Raw genomic sequence first — 12769 nt, 5'->3', positions numbered from 1 at the left:
GTATTTTATCTCTCAGTTCTCTCAATTCTTGTACTGCAATATCAATTTTATTCTTGTCTTTTAATGTTTTTAATTTGTTTTTAATCGTTTTGTAACTGCTCTTTAGTGTTTTATGTAAAGCAATTTGAATTGCCCTGTTGCTGAAATATGCTATACAAATAAAGCTGCCTTGCCTTGCCTTGCCTATGATTGTGTGTGAAAAAGTGAGTTTACTGCCTTCCTTATATGTTGTTTTACTCTAATGGTTATTTGCAAGTGGATGTGATTTAATGCTTGACCAGTATAGATATTGGTAAATGCTGAATTGTCATCTTGCCTGTTTGTCTTGAGACTACAGGAATAATATTGTGTGTAAGTGTGCAGTGCACATGATTTGTTAATTGTAGCCTTTAGGAAATACTAGTATCCTTATAACCTGATTAGTTCAATTTCTTATGTAATTGTCAAATTGATGTTTATAATTATTTATTATATAGTACTATAATTTAAGCACTGGTAGGCCTACATCTCACCCCCTCGGGTAAGAGTACTAATACATATTGTTTGTTTAGGTATGGCACAGAAAGGAGGTCAGCTGCACCAGGAAACCTTCTCTTGTTCCATCTGTTTGGATCTACTGAAGGATCTGGTGACTACTCCCAGTGGACACAACTACTGCATGAACTGTATTAAAAGCCACTGGGATGAAGAGGATCATAAGTACAGCCACAGCTGTCTTCACACCGAGGCCTGTCCTGCTGAAAAACAACTTGTTAGCAGATTTAGTGGAGGAGCTGAAGAAGACTGGACCCCAAGCTGCTCCCGCTGATCACTGCTATGCTGGAGCTGAAGATGTGGCCTGTGATATCTGCACTGGGAGAAAACTCAAAGCACACAAGTCCTGTCTGCAATGTCTGGCTTCTTTCTGTGAGAAACACCTCCAGCTTCATTATGAATCAGAGACATTCAAGAAACACAAGCTGTGGAGCCGTCCAAGAAGCTCCAGAAGAACGTCTGCTCTCGTCATGAGAGCAGACGTGATGAGGTGATGAAGATGTTCTGCTGTACTGATCAGCAGATTATCTGTTATCTCTGCTCTGTGCAGGAACATAAAGGCCACGACACCGTCCCAGCTGCGGCAGAAAGGACTGAGAGGTAGAAAAAACTTGAGGTGAGTCGATAAAACATCCAGCAGAGAATCCAGGACAGAGAGAAAGATGTGAAGCTGCTTCAACAGCAGGCGGAGGCCATCAAGTGGAGCAGTGGAGGACAGCTAGAAGATCTTCACCGAGCTGATCCGTCTCCTGGAGAAAAGAAGCTCTGATGTGAAGCAGCAGGTCAGATCCTAGCAGAAAAGTGAAGTGAGTCGAGTCAAAGAGCTTCAGGAGAAGCTGGAGCAGGAGATCACTGAGCTGAAGAGGAAAGACGCCGAGCTGAAGAAGCTCTCACACACACAGAGGATCACAACCAGTTTCTACACAACTACCCCTCACTGTCACCACTCAGCCAATCATCATCCAGCATCCATATCCGTCCTCTGAGTTGCTTTGAGGACGTGACAGTGGCCGTGTCAGAAGTCAGAGATAAACTACAGGACGTCCTGAGAGAGGAATGGACAAAAGTTTCACCGGCAGTGACTGAAGTGGATGTTTCACTGTCACAACCAGAGCCAAAGAACAGAGCTGACTTCTTAAAGTATTCACGTGAAATCACACTGGGTCCAAACACAGCACACACATATTATCTGAGGGGAACAGAAAAGCAACAAGACTGAAACCACATCAGCTTTATCCTAGTCACCCAGACAGGTTCACCGACTGGTGTCAGGTCCTGAGTACAGAGAGTGTGACTGGACGTGGTTACTGGGAGGTGGAGAATAGAGGTGACGTTTACATAGCAGTCGCATACTAGAACACAGTATCAGCAGCAGAGCAGGGAGGTTCAATGAACGTTTGTTGGGATGCAATGACAAATCCTGGGCTTTAAACAGCAATTCCTTGTTTTTGAACCCGTATACCTTTTCTTCTGACAAAGTCCGGACTCTTGTCTCAGGTCCTGAGTCCTCCAGAGTAGCAGTGTACCTGGATCATAGTGCAGGTATTCTGTCCTTTTTACAGCGTGTCTGAAACCATGACTCTCATCCACAGAGTCCAGACCACATTCACTCAGCTGCTCTATGCTGGACTGAGGCTTAATTATACCCATGGAGGCAATGCTGAGATTTTGAAACTGAAATAGTCACTATTTCAGTTTCAAAATCTCAGCATTGCCTCCATGCATTGGGTTGTCAAACTCAACTTCCCAGAGGGCCACACTGGAAAATAAGAGTCACATCAAGGGCCAGACATGTTTAGTTTATTGATAGGCTTTTATTTAATGGAAAAAATAAAATATATTTGACTGTATTATTGCATGTGTCATATAGTTTTCTCACTTACAGTTTGGTCAACATAAAGTCCTAAAGAAGTCAGGAAAAAGTTTGTCAGCCATCATAGAAAAGAAACAAAAACGTCAGAAAAAAATTGTGACAAACAAGGTGGCAAACTTGGTGGGCCAAAATGTATTGTGAACCTAAATTGATATGCAGGCCGGATCATAATCTGCGAGGGGCCGGATTTGGCCCGCGGGCCTTCAGTTTGACACATGTGATAAATACCCAGTAGGCTACTTTTAGCGTGTACAGAGCCAGCATATCTCCACATGTGAATTAAGGGTTTATTTCAACCAAACCAGAGTGGTGATTGTTGGAACAGTGGAAAGATGAACCAAGACGGCTTTTGATAGGCTAGTTTCGTTTTTTTGTGTTTTATTTAAATGTGTTTTATGATGCTAAAATAAACAAATTATTTAAACTATTTTGTCATTTTGACTTATACGTCCACATTTTTTTGTTATTAAACTGTAAATTTAATACTCAAGTAAAGTAAAAGTAGCCTACCTCGAGTTAGTGTTTTTGAATGTGCAGGTCAGTGTAATAACCAAAATGTCAGACAATATCTAGTCATATCGATGTCGATTCTGAACTTGGGGGACATTCTACCAGAAACGTACATTATCTGTCCTGGAATTGTTACAGTTAATTAATACAACTTGTATCATCCAAAACTGACAAAAAATGACTAAATGGGTAATTTCTTTGAGTTTCGCTTCAACGAAATATCGTCTGTCCTCAGCCACATTTTAACTATCTCATCCATAATTTTGTTATTCTGAAAACATTTAGAAAAACACTTAAAAGTTTAAGTTATCATTCACGGTAATTGATTACATTAAATGCCGCATACATTCTACAAATAAATCGAATTTTACAACTGTCCCCATATTTTCGTGTTTGTCACGTTAACATAAAAAGGGTGCAATACGCCTTCGAGGTGCTGACTCAGAGGACGTGACATCATTTGACTCAGTTGATGCTGACCCTGATAAAGGGTGACTTTTTCTCTATCACTTTTATGGCTTTTTTAGAGGACGAGCTAAAGGGTCAGTCGCTGTCACACTGAAATATCATAGAAAATAATGATGAAAAGCGGCCTGACATTATGTGTATCCCCCTTTGTTTTTGCTGGCATTGAATATGAATAATTAAAGACAATGTCGGTAACAAACAATAGAGGGCAGCACCACGCCACTGCAGCGTCTAGACTGCTCTTTTTGGACCAGGAAGTGCGGTGCCAGTTCCCAGATCCACCGTTATAACAACACAAGGGCTGTTAGGGAGATACACATAGTTTTTCCTTTGATAACCTGGAATCATATTCGTCTTGACATGGAGGGTATGTCGTGTTTTAACATGTGAACGCTCCATCCTGATAGGTGTTGCCTCTGTTTTAGCTCTACAGCCAATCTAATGACAGATAGCTAACGTTAGCTTGTTAGCTTAGGTAGCTAGGTTAGCTGTTAGACCTGTTTTGATTTTCACTTGATTTGTTTTTCATATCTAACTATGTGTTTCCAGACTAACTGTTAATATGTCCTTTGGTTTGATTTAACATCTTGTCTTAACGCTGCCTGTCACTGACGTTTTTCCTTGCAAATTACTGTTTTATTAAGAATCTCACACTCCTTTTACAAATGTAACAAGTGCAACATTAGCTTCGACAAACGTAACGTAACGTCAGATACTTCCAGACCCTCCTCGGGTTTGGACGTGTACAAAAACATGACGACTTAAAACTCAAAGGAACATTTTCACTTTTTACTGTATCGGTTGGTTTGTATTTCCTCTGTGGCTGTGTATTTGTAGTAGTTTTTGTACAGTGTTTGTCAAGTTATTTAGAAAAAAGAGCACCAGATCCTCCCACAGAATCATAAGTGTCCCCTAGGGGACTGAAGTTACATTCATAGATTTGTCACAAAAATATGTAAAAACATACATTATTGTTATTGTCAGGGTTAGGCAAAGCGCTACAGCTGGACACAGCCATAATGTATGGAGTTGGTCAGAAGTAAAGGGTGCCTTTAAACGTCTCCTTCCACTACTTCCACTCTGATTTTTAATATGATTGTTGGACGTTTTCAGTAAAACAAAAAGGGGGCTTACCTTCAAGTAAAGAAATGACCGATTGGACAACTCTTTATTAGTTTATTGTCAATTGCAGATAATGACAATCCAATGTTTTAATATATAATGTAGACTTAGCATATTGCTGTGTTACAGACAATCTAATTTACACAATATACACTACATAACTCTATCTCTCACTGTCTCCACAGACACACTCTTCCAGTTAAAGGTATGTATCAGTAAAAAGGGTCAATCTGTATCAGTTTGATAGAACTTATAAAGGATAAAGGTTATTTATTAATTTCCTGTACATATTTCTCTGTGTTCAAAGTTCACTTCCAAGCAGCTTGAGAGACTGGCCAAGAAGGCAGAGAAGGAGTCGGAAAAGGAGCAGGCCAAGGTTAAGAAGGTGAGGAAACTGGCCCAAGCTTAAAGCCAAGTTACTGGGGCACTGTGGCGGCAGCTAAATGATTCAGATGCATCCCTGTCATCACAATGACCCACAATGTTCTCTTGCATAGCGGGACCTTTGTTAACATATCCTTGCATATCATACACCTCTCCCTGTCCCTTTATCTCTACTGTGACCTCGCTAACGAATAATAATAATAATAATAATAATAATAATAATATGTTAATTTATATGGCACCTTCACAAGCAAGTAAAAGACATCATCATCATAAAATGCTGACATCAAGCTAAAAACATAAAAGACAGTCAAAAATTAAACAAAAAGCAAGTCTAAACAAATGGGTCTTGAGCTGCTATAATGGCAAAATGCCAAAAAATAATCTTAAAAAAAAGGCCAAGCTTCTTTTGGTGCAATTTTTAGCTGTAGGGATTGTTTTTTAAGGTCATATTTACTAACTAAAGAGCTCTTTGTTTATCACAAGTTAAACATGTAAAGCATCCAGACAGATATCATCTGCATCTTTGTTCTTTCTTCCCTTTTCTCTGTATCAGTTGGATAATGTGCTCTTTGCAGTCGGCCTGTAGTGGGTGATGATAATGTTTGGGTGTGGCTGTTTGGGGCTGTGCCGGTATCTCTATATCTATTCCAGACTTGTTAAGTCATTGTGTATATATGCAGCCCTATCACTGGCCAATGGCAGCAAAGGCTTATCAGATGAGTGAAAAACATCAATAGATAATACAATGAGTTATGTCATTATGGAGTGTAAAAACAAATATGAAAAGCTTTTTCTTTTCCTTTTACCGCCAGTCAATCGGTAGAAAGTAGCGCTTCAGTGCCGTTGCAGTCATTCCCCAGCTGCAATGACTCGGAGAGCGCAGATGCGGAAGATCCGGAAATGCTGACCAATCAGAGCAGAGGGGACCATTGATTGTTTTAACTGGCTACACCAGCTGAGCACACAGGGCGTAGGATTGTGTGAGTCACAGGCGAGACAGAGAGCTTTTGCTTTGGGATTGTTGTTGTTTCTTCAGTATTTTGGAGCCGGCACAGCGCTGTGAAAACGTCAATATATTGTCAGCTGTTATCAGAGGACAGAAGTGAAGGAAGCAAGAAAAAAAAGAGCTAATAAAATATACCAGATGAGTAAAATGAAAAATGTATAACTTAAATATTATGTTTAATATTTTTGTATTTTAGTTGCAGTAAAGGAAAACCAACTGATTGAGGGTTAAATATAATAACATACACAATGTAAAAATGTCTTTTTCTTTTTACACTTCATTTTGGATATTTAACTAACAGTATTATTTATTGATATATTCAGCTGTATTTTCAACTGGTCTAATTACTGTTTACTGCCCTCAGTAGATTATTTATGGACATTCTACTGGTCAAGTGACACATCAGACAGCAGGGGGCAGCACAACTTTAGCATTGTATTTGTATAACATCATGCATCGTTTATAGAGGTAAATAGATATGCTATAAGGTCATTAGGCATTGCTGTTCTAATTTCAAAAGCATGTTTGGTTTGAAGATTACAGAAGACATATCTAGGTGATTTCTCTCATGGAACAAATGAGGTTACACCAATCTGTTATCCTCTCACTGGCCAGAGACATATCTTCACTTTATTACTCCCATCCTGTCTAACAGCTCATATGCATTTGAAATATGGAGAAAGCTGCTGCTGTTTGTTTTTATTACTGTTTGTATTACTAACTTTATAGGAGCTACACTTGTCAAGATGTAATCCACACAATTTAAAAACTGGAAAAGAAAGCCAGGAAAATAAATTATATGTTGTGATGTACCGAAATGAAAATTCTGTGCCAAAACCGAAAATTCAGGATGCACTGGGCCGAAAACGGATGTTGTTTGTATTAATATTATACTTTTTAATTGATTTCATGAATTTAATTAATCTGATCTGATTTGAAAAACTCAACTGAGAAGGAAATCTCATGATTTAATCTACAAACTATTATTCAAATAGTAAAAGATTACTGCCCTGGTCGTATGGCGCAGCACTCGTTACAACAGAGAAAGCTAAAGCCTGATCAGCAATTTATTTAAATAATTTATTATAGTTAAATAATGTTAACAACTATAGATATTTATCTGGTACTACTACTTCTACTAAACACAAACTGATAACCTGTTCACAAATGCAGAGAGTAGCTTGCTCTTCTCTATTTCATATTTTTTATTGTTTAGTATTTTAAAACAAAATCAGTGTCAGTAGCTTGTTACCTTTTGGTCCGCTACAGTTTAGAACATAGTCATAGCAATAATGCATCCTCCACAATACAGCCAGTGTTTTTTCCACAACTTCCACAGCAGCTGAGTAGAGCACACAGAAATCAATGTTGGCAGACACATGGCATATGGATGGTATATGCCAACTGCAAGGGAAAGGTTTTTAAATGAATCCTAGACCAAAATAGTTTGGTGCAAGAAAACTAAAGTACCCATATTATGAAAAAAAAACACTTTCTTGGATTTGGGGTGTTATTTTGTGTCTCTGGTGCTTCCTCACGCATACAAACTTGAAAAAAAAAAAACATCCATGCTGTTTTGAGTGAGATACGGCTTCTGAATGTGTCCTGCCTTCAGTCTCCGGGTGAGCTGGTCAAAATCTGCAAAACACTGCTACAACAACAACACAAATTCACCCTAATCTACAAAATAAATTGTATAGAACTACTTCCATGTCCCTGTTCTGCAGGTATTCCACACAAAGTGTGAAGTGCGCCCTCGTTTAGAAGAAGTCTCCCAGCTAATCCTGCCTTGATCTGACTGAAGTTAGAGAAACGGCTAGCTAGCTCATGTAGTCCTTACCTAGCTGCTGAGCATGTGACTGCCAACAAAGATGTTACAGAAGTTGAGATGTCTCACTCTGTAGCTAAAACAGAGACCTGACACGGGGTGAAATGAAATGGTGTTTTTGAAAATTAAACCATGTAAACCTATTCTGATACAATCTCAAATTACAATTCTGAACCTGAAAATGAGCATAATATTAGCACTTTAAACAAAAAACTTGTAGTTGACCCTGTCTCCCTAACCGTACATGTATGTTGTTTAAAGCGAGGGCTAATTGTTTATGTTTTAATGTAATGTTTAAAGCCTTGGGACTACTCCTTTAGCAGATTGCTTTTGGATTTTAGTATAGCGATAAAAGGTCAAGACCCAAACTATCCACAACCATAATGTCGTGTCTACTTACGAGTCAGAAAAAAGGCCTATTTCATATGAGTAATAATACTGTACTTTGGATTTGGTCAGTCTACAAAAATCATTTGAAGACATCACTTTGGGATCTGCTAACATCTCATGGGCGTTTGTCATCATTTTTATCTTATTAGAGACAAGGTAAAAGTTAGATTAATCCTAACAAAAATCATTATCAGTTACAGCTTTTGTTGACCTAATTTATAACAAGCTTATGTACAATGCTGACACTAAAGATTACGCAATGGTGTTTCTGTTGGTCACGTTTACATGTGTGTGCACTACATACACCTGGAGGATTGTATGCAACCAGGTATGCTAAAGGTGAATTTGAGTTGCTGTTTTTTGAGTGTTTACAGTGTCTTTGTCTCATCACCAGGCGTTGCAACAGAAGAATGTGGATTGTGCCAGAGTGTATGCTGAAAATGCCATCCGAAAAAAAAACGAAGGTCTCAATTGGCTGCGCATGGCGTCTCGAGTGGACGCGGTGGCCTCCAAAGTCCAGACTGCTGTCACCATGAAGGGAGTAAGTTACTGTGTTCAGTCAGCTCATCAGCGGTGGAACAAGTGTCCAGATCCTTTACATAAAAGTACAAGTACTAATACCACACTATAAAAACACTTTGTTACAAGTCAACCTCCTGCATTGAAAATGTTGCTTAAGTTAAAGTCTGTATCATCAGAAAAAAATGTACTTAAAGTATTAGTACTCAATGCAGAAAAGTCCTCACGTATAAAAAAAACTAACTGCAAACGATCAAAACGGTTCTGTCAATCAACCAAGTGTTTAATGGTCTATTTCAGCTGGACCTGTAGGCTGTAATATTGTTGGGTAGTTTAATTTATAATATTTTATAAACTACATGTGTTTTGTGTGCAGAAATCTTAATGTGTAAAGTAACTAGTAACTAAAGCTGTAACAGATGAATGTAGTGGAGTAAAAAGTCCAATATTTCTCTCTGAAATGTAGCGGAGTAGAAGTAGAAAGTGGCATGAAGAGAAAAGACTCAAGTAAAGTACAAGTACCTCAATATTTGGACTGAAGTACAGTACTGGAGTAAATGTACTTAGTTACATTCCACCGCTGCAGGTCATTGATACTTGCTGTATACAGTTTTACTATATGTAGGGTTGCTTACGACATCATATGTGTCCTTCCAGAATGAGACAAATCCATCATAAAAGCATTTCTTTCCATCAGGTGACCAAAAACATGGGCCAGGTGACCAAAGCTCTGGACAGAGCTCTAAACTCCATGGATCTCCAAAAGGTCTCTGCCGTCATGGATAAGTTTGAAACCCAAGTCCAGAACCTCGACGTCCATACCTCAGTGAGTGGCTGCAGACTATTTGCATTTGTTCTTGTATACTGTACGTATTTTCATAAAGTGTTTTGGTCAAGTGCTTGGTTAGATGTTCTGTCTGATTGAAAGGGTAGCTTCAGTATTTTTCAACCTGGAGTTCTCCCACGTTTTTGTAACAGAGTAAGAATTTTTAACGTTAATGAAAATATGCTGGCTTTATACACGCTAAAAGTCTTGTTAATTTAAAGTCTGGTGAGTGTAGCGATGATTCTGCTTAAACAAAAAGGATCTTACTCTTTAACTAAAAGGTATCTTTCTAGGGATCCTTTCTGTATGTTGTCAGACACTTCAAATAATCTCAGTCAGTTGCAAAAACAGCACTTTGAGTGGACGGAAATTGACGATTCACATTTGCCCTGTAGGATTACATTGCAGCCTGGTTCAAGGCTGCAATGTAATCCTACAGCATGTTCACTCAATACTGGGCTAATTTCAAATATTTTGTTTACATTTGTCACCAATACATGGGGTCCAGGTTGAAAAATACTGATATTACCCTTTAAATTGTAAAAAAAAATCCAACCCAGTTGTTGAGTTTTCTTTTGTCCTTAACGCACTCGATCTATCCCTCTCTTTCAGGTGATGGAGGATTCCATGAGCTCAGCAATGACGCTGACCACGCCTCAGGAACAGGTGGACGACTTGATCCACCAAATAGCAGAGGAGAGCGGCCTGGAGGTGATGGACCAGCTCAGCCAGCTGCCTGCAGGAGCCACCTCGGTGGGCGCAGAGAGCTCTCGGAGCCAGGATAGGGAAGACCAGCTGTCTCGACGGTAAGGACCAGTGTCTGTACTTGGTACTATATCATATGTTTTATCCCATAACTACTGGGTTACGGGTTACAAGTTCCCTTAAAGGGTAATGTAGTTTCGAGTCATTTTTTAAAATTCTCTGAATCCATCTTCTTAAATTTAGATTTAAATTTAGAATATGTTCTAGTTGGGGACAAAAGCAAGACATTTGAGGACGTTATATTGGGCTTTGGGAACCACTGATCCGCCTATTTCCTACGTTGCAGGTTGGCTGCTCTGCGGAACTGAGGACTCGTCCCGGAGAAGAGACGGGACTTGTTCCGGCTGTGTGGAAGCAGACAAGTTTAATGATGGCGACAGGAGCTGTGTGTGTGTTTCTATTGAACTGTTCCTACAAGGAGGACTTAATGAGACTATCGATTACCATCCCCCTGCCTGCTCTATAAATAAACACACACACACACACACACACACACACATATACATATACAGGCTAGAAATACTACCTGAGAAGGCATGAATCTCTCTGGTTCACCTTCCCATTTGATCCTTCTATTCCCGTTTCTGTCTCCCCCTGTAATAGTGGAAGTCCCCGTTGGATCTCATTTTACCTTTTTTGAGTCTCCTTCTTCTCCGTGTTTCTCCAACCAACACCACCTCCTCCCCCTGTTCTCAACCCACACACTTTTGGATGTATGCTTTGTACGAAAAACATTTTTTTTCACAAACTGTAAATTTACGATGATGACGTTTTAGTAGCAGTTATATTGATTATAATGGATTTTGGCGTCCCTGGCTCTCATAAGGTGCCCGGTGGGTTAAAGATTTATTTACAAGTGTTGTGTGCTCTGTCAGTCAGAGTTTTAATGGATGATTCTGTTGGGAAGAAGGAGACACATACATTTAATGGGAAAAGAAATATCAGATTTTATACTTTGGTGTTTGGTCATTTTTAAGTTTAAAAGCGATCTCTTGGTAACACTAACAACTCCTTCAAAAGATTCATCCAAACAACAACCACTGCATGACATTATTATATATGTATGTGTATATATATATATATATACATATATGTATGCAGCAAAGTACAATCCTCAGACCTTTTGTTTCTCACTGTCAAAATGATTTATATTTGTGTTCTACTTTTGTTGTTGATTATTTCTCATACCTGTATTGGGAATTTTTGCTTTCAATGCCTTATTTGGGATGCAGGTGCTTGCATAGGTGCTCCCCCCGCCAGTGCCTGAAGGACAGTAGTGTAGAAAGCAAACAGCAGTAAATGTCTTGGTCACAGCCAACTTCACTTCAACTCTGACTGTGATGAGTGAGCGCTCTGGTTGCCATAGCTGTCATAGAGGGACATATATTATCTCTTCAACTCTATAGATTGAAGAAGACGGATCTCTTTGAGGTGTCCCCCAGCAACACTGAAACCTCACTCAGATATTTTTCGGAGCTTCTCTGTCTCAAAATAAAGTGATCATCCCCACCTGTCTTAGTCTCATCCAAAACCCTTCCAGTAGAAGACGTCAGTTAGGAGCAGAGATGTACGTGCTGGATCTTATTTTAATTTTTTTTTGACAAGAATCAATTGCTACTCCTTTTTTGCCTTGTAAACCACGTAAACAATGGCAACAGTGTGATTTAACAGAAGACGGGTTCTTTTTCTGTTGTTTTTAGAGCTCATAGCTCTGTATTGAGATGCCTGTTAAGTGATTTTACTGGTTTTGATGCGTCCTTCTTTGAGCATCAGTGAGATATCAGTGAGAGGGGCAGGCAGGCCAAAGCCAGACCTCGACCTATGATGGAGCGTCTTTACTCTTGGATGTTTTCCATTTATTTGTCCATTTTAACACAGGAAGGGTTTGTTATTACTCAACGTTCAGCAGACTTTGAAGAATTATTGTTTTCTATATTTATCTTGGTAAAATAAAGTCTTGCCCTCTGATGCAGTCTTTCATTTGACCTGAGTGGTTTGAGTGTTGAGTGTTGACAGACAATGCTTACAGTGTTGCGTTTGAGCTGTATATACACTAGTATGTCAGATCAAATTTCAACCAACAGTAGATGGCACCAAAAGCATGAAGACAAATAATTTGGCTGCAAATGCAGCTTTGCCATGTCACAAAATAGTTCATGAAATCCACTTCCTCTAAAAATTACTTCTTTTTTTTGTACATTACTTGAACTTATGTAATTCAAATGCTTTAAGTTGGGGTAACTTTATTTCCATAAAAACAAAGGTTGTTAGAAAGTTACTTTGGTGAGCTAAAAAGACCAACATTCGACACAGCTAGATTTTAACGGTATGTTTGTTAGTCATGTGCCATTGGCTTCTTATGTACTTGCACCGCCTCTAACATTAGTTTTGTTCAGTCTAAACCAGGCCATCAGGAAGTGCGCTAGGCTTTAAAGCTAATTTGACATAGCGGCCAAACTGTCATGTGTCTGTCATGTGATGCCATGGGGCCCAAAAATACTTATTTTTTCCCGTAGACTTACATTATGAAAGAGATAGCTG

General features: G+C 39.1%; 1 protein-coding gene across 1 annotated transcript; it reads left to right on the top strand.

Annotated features, from left to right (window-relative positions):
* The first annotated feature begins 3447 nt into the window (after positions 1-3447).
* Positions 3448-12196, top strand: chmp1a (charged multivesicular body protein 1A). The gene is made up of 7 exons (XM_028584914.1): positions 3448-3752; positions 4693-4712; positions 4815-4892; positions 8513-8659; positions 9335-9463; positions 10076-10269; positions 10515-12196. The coding sequence occupies exons 1-7, from the start codon at positions 3746-3748 to the stop codon at positions 10534-10536; spliced, it is 597 nt and encodes a 198-aa protein (XP_028440715.1). The 5' UTR covers positions 3448-3745; the 3' UTR covers positions 10537-12196.
* The last annotated feature ends 573 nt before the right edge of the window (positions 12197-12769 follow it).

The sequence above is a fragment of the Perca flavescens genome, chromosome 8, assembly GCF_004354835.1.
Source record: "Perca flavescens isolate YP-PL-M2 chromosome 8, PFLA_1.0, whole genome shotgun sequence".
Classification (NCBI taxonomy): Eukaryota; Metazoa; Chordata; class Actinopteri; order Perciformes; family Percidae; genus Perca; species Perca flavescens.
The sequence above is the reverse complement of the archived record's forward strand: the minus strand, read 5'-3'. Positions and strand labels throughout refer to the sequence as shown.